Below are 18,773 nucleotides of genomic sequence, written 5' to 3'. Positions count from 1 at the left end.
TTACTAAAATTTTATTTCAGATCCTAGAATTCAATATGAAATATCTGGAGTTCTATTTGTATTGCTCTAGATTTTAAATTGCATTACTACAATCACACGATTTTCTAGAATTCCATTTCAATTAATTTAAATTGAATTTGAATTAAGAAAATTTAATTTTTATTTATAAACTTCCAATCTTTGGAATTTTAATTTATTAGAATTCTACTTCAATTGATAGAATACATTGCTAGAATTTCACTTGAATAACAATAATTAAATTTAAATTAAATCGAATTGTGTTTGTATCTTCAGAGTTTTATTAATATGAACTATAATTGAGCTTTAATGGTTAGAATTAAAGAAAAAAATTAATTTCAAATTGTTAGCATTTAGTTAAAATGACTAAAATTTTAATAGAATTTACTCAAATTTGAGGTGAAGTTACAAAAATTGTGTTTGAATTGTTAGTCTTTCATTTCAACTTATTCCAATTCGAATTTAGTTTGAATAGGAGAGTGTTCAACTTGAATTAAATACAACTCTTTTTGTTTTGCTATAATTCAATTTTAATTATTTTAATTTAATTTAAATTGCTAAAACTTTCATGGAATTTACTCAAATTTGATCTGAATTTACAAGAATTCTATTTGAATTGTAAGAATTACTTTTTAATTTGATAAAATTTAAAATCAATTTATTAAAATTCAACTTGCATTATCTAGAATTCTGTTTCACTTTAATTTAACTGAAATGTACGGAAATTGAATTTGAATTAATGTAGTTAAACTTATTGCATATATGGTCAATTAGAATTTCTAGAATTGAATTTCAATCAACTTGATTTTTTAAAAATATAATATAATATAATTAAACCAAAATTAAATGTAAATTTCTTAGAGTTTTATTTAAACTTCTAGATTAAAATTTAAGAAATTTAAGTTAGATAAAAATCCAAATAACAAATCCTATTTAATGTTCAATAATCAAATTGATGCAAACTCCTGTTAAAAAAAAAGAATCCAACGACCAAATTTGGACCACAATAAATATCTAAAAAAAGCTCCTATTGTAATCTGAAAAAATTAAAAAAAAGATAATTTTCGGAGAAAAATAAAAAAGAGGAAAGAAAAATGAGAAGTTAACCAAACACATCCCCTTCCTTCTTTTTTCTTTCTTTCCACTTTTTTATTTTTTATTATTATCAAATTAAAACAAAATAAAATTCAAAATAAAATTAAAAAATAAAATAATAAATTTGCATTAGCAACGTTTCGTTATTCATACCCTTATCAAGTATCCTTACCAAGTACCATTACCAAGGCAAGAAAAAGTAAATAGGTAGAAATTGACAGCACCGAAGAACAGGTGCTCTCTTTTTGATACCTGAGAATAATGTTATAGTAATGCAAATTTATTTATTTATTTTTTTTTATTTTGAATGTTATTTTATTGTAATTTAATAATAATAAAAATTAAAAATGAAAAATACGAAAGAATGAAAAAAAGAAGGAAGCGGATGCTTTTTTCAGATTACAATAGGAGGTTTTTTTGTTGTTGTTCGTTGTAGTCCAAATTTGGTCGTTGGATTCTTGTTCTTTTTCAAAAGGGGTTTGCATGAATTTCTAGAATTCAAATTGAATTGCTAGAATTAAATTTTCTAAAATTACAATATTTGAAATTTTATTCAAGCAGAATTTATTTATTTATTTCAGTTAGAATTTTATTGGAATTAACTATAATTGAGCTTTGAATGGCTAGAATTTACATTAATTTCAATTCAAATTAACTCCAATTTAGCTTAATTGCTCAAATTTAAATGTATTTTATTAACAAGTATTCCCTTTGAGTTTTTACAATTTCTTTTGATCTTCATACAATTCAAATTGAATTGACTCAAATTCAGCTGGAATTAGCGAGAAATAAACTTGAAACAAATGAAATTATGTTTTTTGCTGGAATTCCATTTCATGGGATTAGAATTGAGTTTTAATAATAATTTTATTTATTATAATTAAACTTGCATTATCTGAAATTCATTTTCATTTTAATTCAACTTGAACGTTTGACAATTCAATTTGAATTGGTACAATTCAAATTGAATTTAATTATAATGTAAATTTCGAGAATTCAATTTCACTTAACTTTTCTTAAAAATTTTTTTTGATTTTCTAGAATTCGACTTGAACTAACTAAATTTATATTTATATAATGCTCAAATTTAATTTGAATTACTATAATTTGCTTGATTACCTAGAATATTTTTAGAATTTCATTAGAATGATCTATAATGGAGCTTTAATCGCTAGAATTTACAAAAACATCAGTTCAAATTAAATTTCTGAAATTTAAATGGAAATTATTAACAAGAATTCCGTTTTAATTGGCAGAATTTCATTTGTATTAAATACAATTCAAATTGAATTGACTCAAATTCAACTGAAATTGGCGAGAAACCAACTTGAAATAAATTAAATATAATTTTTTGCTAGAATTTTATTTGAATGAACTAGAATTGAGTTTTAATTATAATTTTAATTTATTATAATTCCACTTGAATTATCTAGAATTCAATTTCTTTTTCAATTTCAAAAAACTACTTGGATTGCTAGAATTCAGTTTGAATTCCTGGATTTTAGTTGAAAATCGCAGAATTCACTGTAAATTCCTAGAATATATTTTGAACTCCTAAAATTCATCTTGAATTCCTATAACTGAATTTGAATAGCTACAATTCCATTTTGTTGTAGAATAAATTTAATGAAAAAACTCCAGTTCTGTTAAAATATGCTAGAATTTTGAGTGTATTGCTAGAACTTACTGTAATTGCTCAAATTTAATTTTGATTAAATCATTATCAAATATTTACACCTGGCTTACGTTCATATAAATTCATAATCCTACTAATAAAATCCCAAAAATATTCTCATTTCCGAATTAAGAAATTCAAATTCAACTTCTCTTTCGCGCGATATTTCTCGACCAATCCCCGAGCTGAATTCCTCAACCAATCAAAATCTTCCTTTCGTCCATCAGTTTTCTCGGTGTGTTTGTGTGCCTTTTCTTGCTTCATTTCGTGGTCCAAGTTTTCGTTATGGCACTTCTCACGAGTCCCACTAAAACCTTCAAAAGAATTTATTGCCTCGATTTTTGACATTTTAATCTCTCAAAAAAGTCTTTTTCTCTAAACGAAAAGTCTAAATTATCTGATTATACATCCAATTGTCGGAAGTGTTCCGGCCTTGTTGGCCCAATTGACGAAAAAAGCTCCGGTAAATCGGCTCAAAATTCTGACGCAAAAACCCCTCCCGCCAAAAACTCCCTAAACCATAAAAACCCTTTTCCAAAAAATGTGAATGTGGTCTACCAGTGATCAACTGAATAAAAAATTCTCTCACAAAAAGAATAAATTAACCTCCTCTTATTTATTCCCACTTCCTCCATTGAAGTGCAGCCATCTTTTTCGGCGATTTCGAGGAAAAAGTGGACGAGAAGTCCTAATTTTGTTGATCCTGCTGCATTTCTAAAGTGACAGTTCAGAGATGAAGTTCTGACGTTTTATCGTTTTTATTCAGGAGAAAATTCGACGAGGAAACGATGTGTCGCGGGTGTTTTGAACTATTATCATTTTTTTCGTGAAAGTGATTTTGGAGCGAAGGTTTTGTGAAGGTTGGAGCGCAGCTGTGTTTTTGAAGGGAAATTGCGAAAATCGGGTTGGGGTCAAAGGTAGCAAAAGAGGATTTTTAGGTTGGAATTGTTGTGAAGTATGTGCCTCAAGTGAGAAAAATTGATTTTTTCGAGAACCTGGGGAACTTGGTGAACGAGGAAATCCAGGATGGCCGTGAATCCGAGGGACATGGATGGCTTCCTGCCACTCCTGTCAGAAACTGATATTAAAAAGAAACTGCACGTGGGAACTCTCCTTTTCAATTATTTGGGCAATCCACTCAAGAGTATAGAGTGCCAGGATATCGGATTGTTCATTGATAACATCGTACCCTGGCTCAACAATGGCAGTCCAAAAGTGAGTAATTTTTTTGACCTAATTTTGTGATTTTTTTACTTTTAAAAATATTAAACTCAAGTAAATTAAATCCCGTAGTATTTTTGTTTCAAGAACGCTGCATTTCCCCGTATTTTGTTGTTGTAAATCCGTTGTTAGGAGTAAAAAACAACTTTACTCCAAAATAAGGTAAAACTTTTTGACGGGTATAAAATTCCCTACTTTTTTTATTTATTTAAAATTAAAAAAAAAAAGAAATTGTATATTTGTGTTCTTTTTGTATTCAAAATAGTAATAAAAATAGATTATTTATAGTCATATTCTCAATAATAATATTGCGAATAACCGATAATGATTATAATTCTAAAATCCAGTGAATTGCATAGGATAATGTTTTTTTCTAATTTATTTTCTTGGGAAAAAACCTATTGTACATTAGTTTTATTTCTTAAATTAGAATATGAGACAGAAAATGTAATTTGAATCATATTTACAATGTCTTGATGCATAAAATTAAAAATATTTCAGATTACGAAGTTTTTATGATTTTATGTATTCCTCCTTTCATTTTTTTGGCACAAATTACAAAAATGTCACTGCATTTTAGCAAAAGGCGTAGGACAAACTTGTTCAAGAAAGAAGGCATAATAAACCGTCCCTATTGCACGGTTGACGTTGTCAGTGACTAATCGACTGATTTAATTAATCCCATTTTATGCTCAGAGAATATTAAACATCACGAAAACTGTGCATTATAAGTTCAAATATTCTTTTAAATAAAACAAGTCATAATTTGTATCCCATTACTAATTATTCATAATTTTTAGTTCTGTTTTTTTCATATTTATAGTTTTGTTGCAAAATTTACAATACACAAATGACTTTTGAATTTGAAAGCTGCCAAATTTGCAATTGTGTCCAAGGTCCTTCCTTTTTATATGAATTATTTTTTATTCCTATTTATTATAAAATACGAATTAAATATAAATTCGATTATTTCTTTGCAAAGTGTAAAAGATTGATTCTGAAAAAGATTTAGTGTCAAAGTAGATTGTGACTCTTACGAATGTCCAAGTTGGGAGAGACAAGTAACGTTCAAATAAGGAAAGACTTTCACACCTTGTTTGTATAAACTGAGACCACCTTTGAATCATGACTCGTATCTCATCGACAAAATTTATTGCAAAAACTTCAAGACATTTTAGTTTCAACTCAACAAAATTGAATAAATTTACAAATAAATATCTACTTGAGTCATTTTTTTCTATTTAAATTAAATACTGACGTACTAAAAAAAAATCAGTATATATTTATAAAATAATAATTTACAAGTCCTGTCAGATATTTGCATAGAAACTAAAACATTAAAATAAGTTTAAAAAACATTGCTATTTTTAAATTTTAAAAGAAAATTTTTACAGTATTTTCAGATTTTCCAATTGAATTAGTAGAGAAAAGCAGTGCTTTTTCAGATATTTACTTAAAACTTCAATAAAAAATCTCTTTCGCCTCTGAAGACCTCTGAAAACCTCTAAGAACTTATTTAATAAGAATTATAAGAATTTTTAACATTTAAACTATTTACGTAAATAACATAATTATATAATGTATAAACTTGACAGCATAATTTAAATATTAAAAATGTAGGGTTTACATTTTAATCGAGTTTATGAAAAACATATTTTTCACCACTAAGCGAACTTTACAAATTTATGAGAATTTTCAAAAATTGTACAGCTTATATTTTTAAGGGTATTCTCTGCGAAAATTTTGTTACATAAATGATATTTCAAAAAAAAAAATTTTTATTTTGTATAAAGTACAGTTCAATTAATACAAGAAAAGACAAATTTCGAACAAATTAGCTGAATCCTAGAGAACAAAGATTAACTTTTACACGTTGCATTTTTAACCCAAAAAGGTTGATTTTTTTTTAAAGAGAGGAATTTTCTACAAAACAGTTAAAAATGTTAACACGAAAATAACAGTTTTCAATTAAATAGATTAATTTTCTACCATAAAACCTGTATTTTCAACGAAATAATTACATTTTCAACAGTAGAGATGAATTTTCAACTAAAATTATGAATCTTTAATTTAAATAATATTTTTTAACCAGTTGTGTTTTTAGCAAATAAAACAACGAAATAATATTATAATTCTCAACTAAAATAGATTCATTTTAAAACCAAAAGGAACACAAATATTTTAATTTCTAACAAAAAAAAATTGCAGTCTTGAAAGAAAAAAAATCACCCAAATTATAATTTCAAGGCATAAATAATCTTGAATAAAAAATAAAAAATGTATAATATACACTTATTTTTGATTATCTTTTAACTATCTTTTGTAGCCGGGTCTATCAGGATTTATAAATGTTTATTTCTAAATGTAAAATGTTTATTTGCTCATTTATTTGTATGGTTATTTGAATATATAATTTTCTTAAGATTCTCGGGGAATTTGAAAAAATTGAGAGATTTCCGATATGTCGAAAAAGTATATTTTTATTTTTCTGGATTTTAACAATTTTTTGGAAAATTTCGAGTCAGCTTAAAAGTTTTGAACTTAGTGGAACTATGTTTCAAAATTAAAAAAATGCCCTAAAATCTTTCAGATATTTTCGACATTCAAGAAAAGTTTTTTATTTTCTTGAATCCTTTCAAACTTCTTCAAAAGCTTTGAAATTTTGTTCGAAATCTTTAAAAATGTACACTTTTCAATTTTTGGAAATCTTCTCGAATTTCAAATTAATATTTTGCTATTTCCAAAACGTTTAAAGCTTTTAACTGTCCTAAGATTATTCGAATTTTATTCAAATTCTTTCTTAAAATTCTGAAAAACAAAATTGCCTTAAAATCTTCCAGATTCTGTTATGACAGTTTTGGAATTTTTTAAAAATATTCTCTTAAACTAAATTTCTGAAAATAAAAAATCATTAAAAATTTTCCGTGAATTTTAAGAAATAAATTGTTATTATCGCGATTTTGTTATTTTGCTAATTGAAAAATTAGGCTTTAAAATCATCCACATTTTTTCCGAAATGTTAGGAGATAATTTTAAATATTTTGAAATCTTTGTTATTTTTCTCTTAAAATTTAATTTATAAAATAAAAAGTTAGTTTAAATTTTCCCAGATATCACTTATACAATTTACTTTGGCTTATAATTTGAAGAAAAATTTTAGCTGCTAGAATTCAATTCGAATAGAATTCTGTTTGAATAGCTTGAATTCAATTTTAATTCACTATACTTAAATACTTAATTTGCTATACTTAAATTATAATTGATTAAAATTCCATTTGAACTTAGGTGAACTGTTTTAAATTAATTATAAACAAATTTAAATAAAGGAAAATGTGGATTAAACTTTCATTTAATTTAAAGTCCAACCTAACAGGTCCATTTTTAATCGAAAAATTTATAGGCTACCAAAAAAGACGAATTTTCTGAAAAATGCATTTTCTTTTAACCATAATTATAGTTAAATTTTCTACCAAATTGTTGAATTTGCAATTCCAAAATACACATTTTCAACAAGAAAGTTAATTTTCGACTGAAACAGATGAATTTTTAAGCATGCGCCTGCATTTTTAACCACAAAGGGTGACATTTCTATAGAAAGAGATGGATTTTTAAACCAAAAAGATGAATTCTTAACAAATTAGTTAAATTTAAAAAAAAAATGTTAGTCAAGAAAGAAAAAAATTTCAAACTAAATCGTTGAATTTTCAATCTGAGAATATGGACTTTCAACACAAAGAATTTTGTAACAAAAACAGTAATAGTTGATATTTGAAAAAGGTCTCAATTAGAAATAAAAAACAGTTATATTTAACAATAAAAACTAATTTTCAACAAAATGCTTAGATATTCAACTAAAATAAATACATTTTAAACCAAAAAGTTAAATTTTCTACTAAATTCAGAATTTTCAAGTCCCAAATACGAACTTTCTACGTAACAATTGAATTTAAAAAAAGTAATTTTCAACCGAAAAAGATTAATTTTTAACCAGACATTTGCATTTAAACTAAAAGGGGTTAAATTTGTTTTTACTTCACTGAGTATTTAAAGAACATGTTCCATGAGATTATTAAGGTTCCTGAGTTTCAAGGTAAAGAAAAATTTGTTTTTATCTATAATTCGAGAAAAATGAGATTTCGAATTGATAAAAATTATGTTTCTTCAATTTTAGAGGTAAACCCCTATTTTTCTTTAGGTGGGGCGATCGCTATAAAGATTGATCAGCAACCTGGATTGGAACAGTGTAGCGGAACGAACGTGTTATTTAAATGAATAACACGTGAATTCTAGGTCAATCTAAAAATCTACACCCCCTTCCTCCCATTATTCCCTTCGTCATCGAGTGAGTCACGCCTACCCCGAAAGGGAAATGGCTTAATCGTATAATAATTGAAGCTCAGGAACCCTAATAATCTCATAGAACTTGTTCTTTACATATTCAGTGAACTAAAAACAAAAGTTTTTAAAAATAAAATGTTAAAGTTCGTTAAACTAAATGCTTTTTTAGCCGATTTTAATCAATTTTCTCTATATTTTTGGAAGAAATTTTAATTAAACAATATAAACATCAGGAAAGGGTACAATTTAATAGATTTCAGGAAGCTGACCAATTTTGTACTATACACTGTTATCTCTATTTTGTATAGTTCTCGAGAAAAATGAGATTTTTAATTGTTAAAAATGAACAAATCTTTATTCTTAAAAACGCTTAGTACGATTTTTTTCTTTCTTGGCACAAAATAACCGGGGGCATCCCTGAAACACGCACAATACATAATCTAGAACTGTGAATTAGAATATTTAGTTTGAATTAGGTTTAATTGTTCTGTTTCCATTTGAATCAACTATAATTATATGCAAATTAACTATAATTATGTTTGAATTGCTAGAATTCTATTTGAATTAACTTGAAATTTAAGTTTATAAAATTTCTTTACAGTCGTCTTTTGCTTCATTTTTATATGCCTCGTAGCTTCAAAAAATAAAAAATAATATTGATCTGGATAAGTTTAAAGTCTGTATCTTCATTTGAATGTTTATTTATATCTGCAAATAAAATATGCAAAAATATATAGGATTTGATGTCTTAATAAGGAAATTTGATTTTTATTTTATCAGGGAACTAGGTACAAATTCGCATTTTGAAAAACATATTATTTTAGTTGTGCGAATACGAAAGGAATATATCTTGGCAGATATATGTAAAGGTGATCTTATGCCGACCCGTTCACGTCTATATTTAGAAGAGGCCTTTTTTTATTGTACTTATTACCTTCCTGTTTGTAATTTCTTTTCTGGGACTCTTCTCCTCGACCCAATGAAACACAATGGCTCCAAATATTCTTATTTTTTTTATAGTTAACAATGATTCGAGAGTAAAAAATGTATAACAAAATAAGTAATTCTTCAGAATTTTCTAATGTTACAGGCCACAGACCGGTCCTATCCCCTTTTGTACCCTTATATTCAGTTAAGGTCCCTACAGTATCATGTTTTCAAAATTTGGTCCCTATGGTACTCTATTTGCAGCCCATAATGGAATTTTACAAAAATATACAATAAGATCAAAGCTTCACTGTCAATAATTTTAAATAATGTTTAAAATTTTAGGGTATTTTTAACACTTCTATGGCATTTTCAAGAGTTCTTAATAACGAATATTTGACGGAATTTTAAAAGATTCCAAAGATTTTTTTATTAATTTCATTAATTCTAAGGCATTTCAAAGCGTTTGAAATATTTTAAGACAGAATTTTCTAGAACTTCGTAAGATATGAAATGTGTTTATAGAACCTAATAAGGTTTTTAGATACTTTAAAAGATTTCACAGGATTTTATTAGATTTCCAAAGATCTCAATTATTTTAAGGGATTTTAAATCTCTCAATGTATTTTAATACATTTTTTCAGGATTTCAGGAAATATGACCATAGAATTTCACGGAATTTTATAATATTTGAGAGGATTTTAAAGAATTTATGCATGAGAAGTGAGGAATTCTGTAGGGTTTTAAATATAGGAAGAGATTGAAAATTTTTTTTTTTGTAATTCACCATGAATTCTTATTCATTTATTCTAATTAATTTAATTTTTTATTTTTTAAATCTTTTTATTTTATTGAGCCTGAAGATCAATTGATAAAATGATCAAAGGAGTTGAAATATTTCCAGTTATATATTCAAATTCCTGGCTATTCAAGAACTTTAACAAATTTCAAGAGACTTCAAATGATTTTAAAGTAAGGGGCATATTTTAGGTTATTTAAAAAAATATTGAAGAGATTTTTAGTTAATTCCAGAATTTAATGGAATTTCAAAGGGTTTGTAATACGTTAGGGTATTTCAAACAATTCCCACGCATTTTAAAGAGTTTTAAAAATTTTGAAGAGATTTTAAAATATCAAAGGATTTGAAATATTCTTAAAGAAATTTTAAACAATTCGCAGACATTTTTTTATTTTTTCAATAGTTTGAAAGAACTTAAAAAAATTTTTAATATTGTAGGGTATTTTAAAAGATTTCAAAGCATTTTCAATAGATTAAAACCATTTCAAGGGATTTCAATATTTCAATTGATTTGCAATTTATTTAAAATTCGCCCTGAATTCTTTTATATTCACTCAATTCAATAAATGTGATGTTAAATCCTTCGTATAATTAACATTGCTTTCTATGAATCTCATATCATTCTTCTCGTAGACATTGGAATTTTTCGATTTTATAAATGTTTTCCAATTAATTTGAATTTTATTGAATTTAACTTGAGTTGTTTTGTAGCCAATAGTCACTTCTCTTATTAGAAACTAGCAGGGCTTCAAATATTTGAAGAGATTTGAGATTGTTTTTGGAATTCACCCTGAATTCTTTAATTTTTTTTTAATTCTCTTCAATTATTTTAATTTACTTGGATTCTTCTAAAATCATTCAATTCTATTTTATTCTGTGTGTTTTTTTTTAATTTTTAAAAGTTTTTACTTGATTGATCCTAAATTCTTCTAACCTTACCTCAAATTCAGAGGCATTTTACCCAATTATTTTGTATTCTCTTGATTTTTTCTGAGTTCATTTTGAATTTACTGAATTCAATCAAGTTTTTTTCATATTTTAACATTGTTTTTCATTCATTTTATTTTTTTTTTAACAAATAGAATATTTTTCTACCAAAAAGATTTATTTTCTGCCATAAAATATGGATTTACAACGAAGTAATTATATTTTCAACAGTAGGCATGAATTTTCATCTGAAATGATGAATCTTTAATTAAAAAATTAATTTTTAACCAGTTGTATTTTTAACAAACAAACGAAATTTTAGCAAATAGTATAATTCTCAACAAAAATAGATTAATTTTAAAACCAAAAAGAACACAAATAGTTTAATTTTTAACAAAAAAAAAAGAATTTACAGTCATGAAAAAAATCACCCAAATTATAATTTTAAGGCAGAAATAATCTTGAATACAAAATAAAAATTTACGACATACATTTATTTTTGTCTGGTCTATCAGGCTTTATAAATGTTTATTTGTAAATTTTAACTGTTTATTTGCTTATTTGTTTTTATGATTATTTAAATATATAATTTTCTTAAGATTCTTGAGGAATTTTAAAAAAATTGGAAGATTTCCGATATGTCGAAAAAGTATATTTTTATTTTTCTGGATTTTGACAAATTTTTGGAAAAGTGCGAGTCAGCTTAAAAGTTTTGAACGTACTGGAACTATGTTTCAAAACTGAAAGAATGCCCTAAAATATTTTTAAAACTTTTTAAATTTTGTTTAAAAATTAAATTTGCAAACTAAAAATTCGTTAAAAAATGTTCCGGGAATCTCAAGAAAAGTTTTTTTATTTTCTTGAATCCTTTCAAACTTCTTCAAAAGCTTTGAAATTTTTTTCGAAATCTTTAATAATGTACACTTTTTTTAATTTTTGGAAATCTTCTCGAATTGCAAATTATTTTTTTGCTATTCGAATTTTACCCTGAAACCTTTCTTTTTTTTTAATTCTCCTAAATTATTTTAATTTACTTGTATTCTTCTAAAATCACTAAATTCTATTTAATTCTGTTTTTAATTTTTAAAAAAATTACTTGATTGATCCTAAATAGTTTTAACCTCGCCTTTAATTCTGAGAAATTTTATCCAATTATTTTGTATTCTCTTGATTTTTTTCTGAGTACATTTTAAATTTATTGAATTCAATCAAGTTTTTCAATATTTAAAATTTTTTCCATTTATTTGATTTTTTTTTAATTCGCCTTAATTTTTTATAAATTTCATCTTATTCTTCTAGTTTACCTTAAATTGCTCTACATCTATTCAAATCTGACAGAAACCCATGAATTTTATTTTAAAAAATGGTTTACAGCAATTTAGAATTCTTTTGAATTTAACTTGAATTGTTTTGAAGTCTCATAAATTTATCTTGAATTTATTTGCATCTGAGCGTGAGAAAAGTACCCTTTGGTCCCTATTTTTTATCCCGTAGGGACTGTGATGCCCGATATTAATTTTTTTTTAACACAAAAAATCTTCCTAGTTATTCAATTTGCCCAACACTAATTATTCCTTCTTTTCAGGTCGTGCAAAATGGATTGGAGGTTTTAACATTCCTAGCAGATAGAATGGGCACCGATTTCAAGCCCTACATTTCGTCGGTGATTCCAGCGACTATCGACAAATTGGGTAAGTTCCAAAACTGAAGAAAAAAAGCAAGACTGCATATTTTAATTTCGATTTCAAGTTAAGTTTATTAGTTTGATAATTATTGATTGTGAAATTAAATATTTGTGTGAATTTCCAGGTGATAGCAAAGATCAGACGAGAGAAAAGGCTCAGTTGGTGATTCTGAAAATTTTGGAAAAGGGCAGTATGACCCCTCAACAACTGGTCGACAGACTGCAACCTGCATTCAGTCATAAAAATGCAAAATTGAGGGAGGATGCCATGATTCTTCTCACGACTGCGCTTAACGAGTGAGTTTTTGTTTATTTTTCATTGTTCAGATTATTTGCACATAAAAATCATCCATTTCTAAAAAATAGGGTTTTCACGAATTGAGAACAAGTGAATAAGTATTATTAGTTTATTTTTTTAATTTATATAAATATAATTTTCATAAGATTCTTGAAAAAAAAATTTTTTTTTGAATATTTCAGACGTGCAAGAAAAAAATGTAGAAGATTTTAAAGATATTTCTTTATTTGATAATATTTTCAAAATATTACGAAAAATTCGAGTCTTTTTAAAAGATGTTTAGGATTTTGAGAAGTTGGGAAGGAATCAAGAAATATTAATAAATTTTCGAAAATGTTTCCCAGTTTTCAAATATTTATAATCTATTTAAAACGTCTTAAATTCCTAAAAATATATTTAACTGTCTCGAATTTTTCTCAAAATGTTTAAATATGATTCAAAATAAAAAAAAAATTTCTTCTAAATTTTAGCAGAAATTTTAAGACTATTTTTTTATTCTCCTGAAAACTTTCGAAATTATTTTAAAGCTCTAAAGTTTAAATTTGAGATCTTCAAAAATTTAAATTTTGAAAAATCTTTTAAAATTTTAAATTTATTTTGAATATATTCTATTCTACTAAATATTTCTTGAATTTACCCGATTTTTTATTTTTTTTCATTTTGTAATCTTATGAAATTGTAAGGTTTGCCTTTAAAATCTTGTAAATGCTTTCTCGAAATTTTAGGAAATCATTTGATATGATTGAAAATCTTTTTTAATTTTCTCTTATAGTTTATTTTTCAAAATACACAATTACTTAAAACTCAAACGAATATAAGGAACATTTTTTTAAAATCTTGTCAGTCCTTCTAAACCTTCAAATCTCTAAAAAAAAAATCTTTATTGTTTCTGCATTTTTTATTTCTTCTGAAAAATGTTTAAAATTGCCTTAAAATCTTTGAGGTTCTTTTTTAATCATTTTTGAAACTAATTTCGTAAAACTTTACCAAAGTCTTAGAAAATCTGTACAATTTTTTATTATTTTTGAATCGTTTCAAAACTTCGGAATATCTCTTTAACTTACTCAATTTTTAAAAAAAATTATATAATATGGCAACGTTTGAAAAAAATTGCTTTAAAATCTTTTACATACTTATTAAAATTTTTTAGGAAGTAATTCAAAATGTTTTCTGATCTTTTTTCAATTTTCTCTTGAAATTCCTTACAAAACAATCATTTCAAAATTTCCCTGCATCTTAAGAACGTTTTTTTTATTCTCTTGACACCCTGAGAAAATTCAATTTACCTAAGAAGTTTGTAAATCCCGAAAAATGAAAAATATTGTCTCGAAGTGTCTTCCAGATTATTTTACCCCACATTTTAAAATCATCAGAACTTAAAATTATTCTTTTCAAATAAAAACTAAACCATTTTTCCTCAGAATTAGTTGAATCCACCGCGTCATTTTTACAACAATTACATAAATAAACCGTTTTTTGCTGCATATAACCGTTAAAACTAAAGTTCTGAGCCGGTTATATTATTTTGATAACGGTAAGGAGAATGAGAATATTACCGAGAATATAACCGAGAAATAAATTCTCTGAGAATTTATGAGAAACTCAGAGTTTATTTTAATTTATAGATAATTGCATTTTTTCGTTAATTTTTCAGTTGAAATTTCCACTCTTTTTTTAAAATCTGTCTTTTTTATTTTAAAGTTTACCTGCTTTAGCAGAAAATAAATCTTTTTTTGATACAAATGCAACTGTTTTGTTAGAAATTAAGCTATTATAGTATTTTCTTGAAAACTTAACTATTTCGTAGGAAATTTACTTTTTGTTTAAAATTTATATCTTGGTGTTGAAAAATTAACAGAAATATTTTCTAGATGAAAGTTCCATTTATAGAAAAAAAATGGTTTTTTAATACAAATTTATCTGTTTTCGTACAAAACTGATCTTTTTTGGTTAAAAATGCAACTATTTGGTACAGAATTGAACTATTTTGTTAAAAATGCATCCTTTTTGGTTAAAAAAATTCGTCTTTTTGGATTGAAAATTCAAGTTTTTTTGGTAGAAAATTATTTCTTGTTAAAAAATTCAGTTTTATCGTGAAAACTTGACTAAATTCGTTTTGAACCAAAAATTCAACTGTTTTTTTTAAATTTTCTTTTTGATTTAAAACTTCATATGTTTTAGAAGAAATTTCATTCTTGTTTTAAAAATAAAAATGCAAATTTTTGGTGAAAATCATTCTTCCTTGCTTGAGTATTCAACTAATTTGTTTGAAAGATTTGGTTGAATCGTTTTGCTAAGAAAACACTTTTTTTTGTAAAAAATTACATTTTAGTTAAAAAGTTATCTCGTTGGTTAAAAGTTTAATTATCTTGTTGAGATTCAATTTTTTTAAATTGAAAATTAAACTACTTGGGTCAAATCTAAACTACATTGTGAAATTTTTCTTTATTTCCAGTTTCGTGGAAAATTACTTTTTTGTTTAACAGTCATATTTTTTGTTTGAAAATTCAATTTTTGTAAAGAAAATTTGTCTTCTGGTTTGAAGGTTGAATAGTTTAGATAAACTTTTATTTATTTTTTGAGTGCAAAATCTTTATTTATTGGGAAATCGTATTTTTGGTTTTAAAATTCCTTTCTTTTGTTCTATAAATTTAATTCTTTTTTTATTAAAATATAAACTATGACACTTTTTTGTTCGGAAATTTGTCCGTTTAGGTTGAATATTCAACTATTATGTTAAAAATTTAATTATTTTGTTGAAAATTGCAGTATTTTATGAAAGAGTTGTCTTTTAAAATAGAAAAAACTTTTTTTTGTAAATAAATTAATACATTTGAAATTTTTATATGAAAGACTGTTTTATTCCGTTTATAAAATATTATATTTAAAAAAATTTAGAGGACAAAAATGCTGGTGTGCCAATGATTTTAAAATAAAATTTTGCAATTTTGCCATATTAGATACATAATTCAAAAAATAAATTTGAATGATTTCAAGAGATATTGGGAAGTTTTGAAACGATTAAAAAATAATTAAATCTGTAAAGATTTTTTAAAAGTTTCACTAAAATTAAAGAAATTTTATCAGGTTCAAGAAGAATCTGAAAGATTTTCAGGCGATTTTTTTAATTTTTCAGAATAAATAAAAAATGCAGGAAAAATTAAAATAATTTTGAGAGATTAAAAGGTTCAGAAGGTATGACAAGTTTAAAAACAAGAATTTTCCCTATATTCGTGTGCAAAATTTAAAGAATTTTTCTATTCTGAAAAATGAACATTAAAAGAAAATTAAAAAAAGGATTTTAAACATATCAATTGATTTCCTACACTTTCTTAAAGTGTTTACAAGATTTTAAAGCAAATGTTTTAATTTGGTAAGATTACAAATTAAAAAATCTGCCCGCTTCGTGGGCACATTCTCATCACGCGGTGCGCGCGCGGCTCGCTTCGCTCGCAAGTTTTAGCGCGTCTACGGCGCGCGACGGTTGCGTCTCGCGCTTCGCGCTCGAACATAATTACACCTCGCGCATCGCGCTCGGATATTTATTCTTTGCATTTTGAATGCTTGAAAAAAACTTTATCAAAAAGAGCTCTTTTAGATGGCAGTATTTATATGCGTCTTCACATTCTGAATTATCTATTTAATTAAGTATAGTAAAAGATTAAGTTTCTCAAAGCTCCATAGGCTTTGACATACACATTCTTATTGCGACACTCGCGCTGCGCGCTCCATTTCCGACAGGCATTTGTAAACAGGTTTTGTTGGATTTTTTTCTCATAACTTTCGTCGTTTTCCACACATTTTTTTGTCTTACTTTTTTCAACGTTATTTTTCACGAATAAAACAGGAAGTACGCGTCCTATCAAGAAGTGATTCTTAACAAAATTGTAAATCTTTTTTGAGATAACCATTTTTGTTAATTCATCTTTTTTTTTATCCTACATAGTTTGTCCACAAAATGGAATTTTTTATTTTCCATTATCTTTTGTGCAATCAAAATTTGAATTTTCGATTTTTGAAGAAAATCCAAAAATTGTTTATGATAATCTTGCAGGGATTTCAAAAAGAAATATTTTTCTTCTCTTGACTTTTTTTTCATATAGTGCGTGTTTCGGGTTCAAATTTTGATTTTCGGTTGATTAAAAAAATTGTGAAAACGCTATAACTCTGAGAATTTTCTTTTTATCGAAAAAAGTCATTAGGATAAATTGTTTGTTCTTTTCAATACTATAAATATCCGTACATAGAATTTTCAAATTCAGAAAAAAGTGGTCTCAAAAATTTTCAAAATGCGCTCACTTTTTGAATTTTTATCACAAATAGCTGGTTCACGAACTCGTCCTTTCTTTTAGGACCTAGAAAAAGTGTGCCAAAGATGGATTTGATTCGTTCATTTTTTCGAGAGTTATCGTGTTTACGGACGGACGGACAGACAGACAGACGCCACCGTGAAAACCTGATTTTCGGGTTCAGGGGGTCTCGAAACGTGGAGGTCCGTTGAAAAAGTGTGATGTCAAATTTCCGACAATTCTAATACTTTCTCAATCGTAAATGATGAGAATGTAAAAACAAATAAAGAATCGAGTGAATTCAAGAAAAGATTAGTAGAATTGAAGAGATTCAAAATGAATTTTAAAATCTAAAAGATTTGTAGAAATACAGCTTTTTAAACATTTCAGAACTACACTTTGGAAGCTTTAAAATCATTTGGAAAGTTTTCAAGAGAACAAATTTTTTTAACATTTTTGGGAAAATTAAGAAGATCTTAATTTTTTTTATTTTGAATGATATTTGAAAGTTTTGAGAAATATTCGAGTCAGTTAAAAATATTATCAGGAATTTAAGACATTTTAAATAGATCAGAAATATTTAAAAAATGGAAAACAATTTCGAAAATTTCTCAAATATTTCTTGATTCCTTCCTAACTTCTAAGAGTTCTAAATATCTTTTAAAAAGTCTCGAATTTGTCACAATATTTTGTAAAGTCCTATAAAATAAAATAAATGTCTAAAAAATCTTCTAGATTATTTTCTGACACGTCTGAAATATTCCAAATCATATTTACATAAATTAAAAAAATTTATCATATTCCTTCTTTGTAAAAATCTTGTCTTTATCTGAAATTTAAGAACTTTTATAACTCCGTAATAATATATATTTTTGGTAATTTTTTCCTTTCATTTGCGCATTCGTTATTAGTTTTTTTTTATAAGTTCTGAAGATCCATGGAATTTTTTAAAATTGAATTATGTCAATTATTTCGCTTTTTCCTATGTTACACAAAATAATAAGTAAATACATACGGCTCATTTACTACCTGACTCTAATCTATGAATAAAAAATGATTTTTAATAGTTTTTCATATTTATTTTTTAATATTTATGCATTTTTTCATATGGTACTACATAGCTCTGTAGAACAAAGTTACTACTAGCGCCAATGCACTGCCGTATTCAATTTATTTTTAATAATTTTAAAAATTTTTGTCAACTTTGTATAATAATTCAACATTCAAGTGTATTTTGGATAAAATTTGGAGTATAGGTATAATTATCACTAATTCAGAATTCAATATTTGATGTATTTATTTATTGCCTAAATTCGAAATTCGAAAGATGTAAAAAAATATATTTTAACAATCAATTCCAACGGCATCAGCCGGTAACGTTGTACACGAATATACGAACTCTCTAGAGCTTCGTCTAGTGGCCGCCAGGTTTCGTATTTTCGTGTACAACGTTACCGGCTGATGCCGTTGGAATTGATTGTTAAAATATATTTTTTTACATC

The 18,773-nt window shown here is 25.6% G+C and overlaps 1 protein-coding gene across 7 annotated transcripts in view; it reads left to right on the top strand.

Moving 5' to 3' along the window:
- The first annotated feature begins 3,038 nt into the window (after nt 1-3,038).
- LOC117178043 (CLIP-associating protein 1-A) overlaps nt 3,039-18,773 on the top strand; it is a 139,464-nt gene continuing 123,729 nt past the window's right edge. For all 7 annotated transcript variants that reach the window (XM_033369749.1, XM_033369511.1, XM_033369663.1 and 4 more), the window contains exons 1-3: nt 3,039-4,003; nt 12,586-12,691; nt 12,810-12,981. In XM_033369749.1, coding sequence (XP_033225640.1) covers nt 3,815-4,003; nt 12,586-12,691; nt 12,810-12,981 — 467 coding nt within the window. In that variant the 5' untranslated portion in view covers nt 3,039-3,814. The remainder of the gene's footprint in view (nt 4,004-12,585; nt 12,692-12,809; nt 12,982-18,773) is intronic.

Source organism: Belonocnema kinseyi, chromosome 1 (genome assembly GCF_010883055.1).
Source record: "Belonocnema kinseyi isolate 2016_QV_RU_SX_M_011 chromosome 1, B_treatae_v1, whole genome shotgun sequence".
NCBI lineage: Eukaryota > Metazoa > Arthropoda > Insecta > Hymenoptera > Cynipidae > Belonocnema > Belonocnema kinseyi.
The sequence above is the reverse complement of the archived record's forward strand: the minus strand, read 5'-3'. Positions and strand labels throughout refer to the sequence as shown.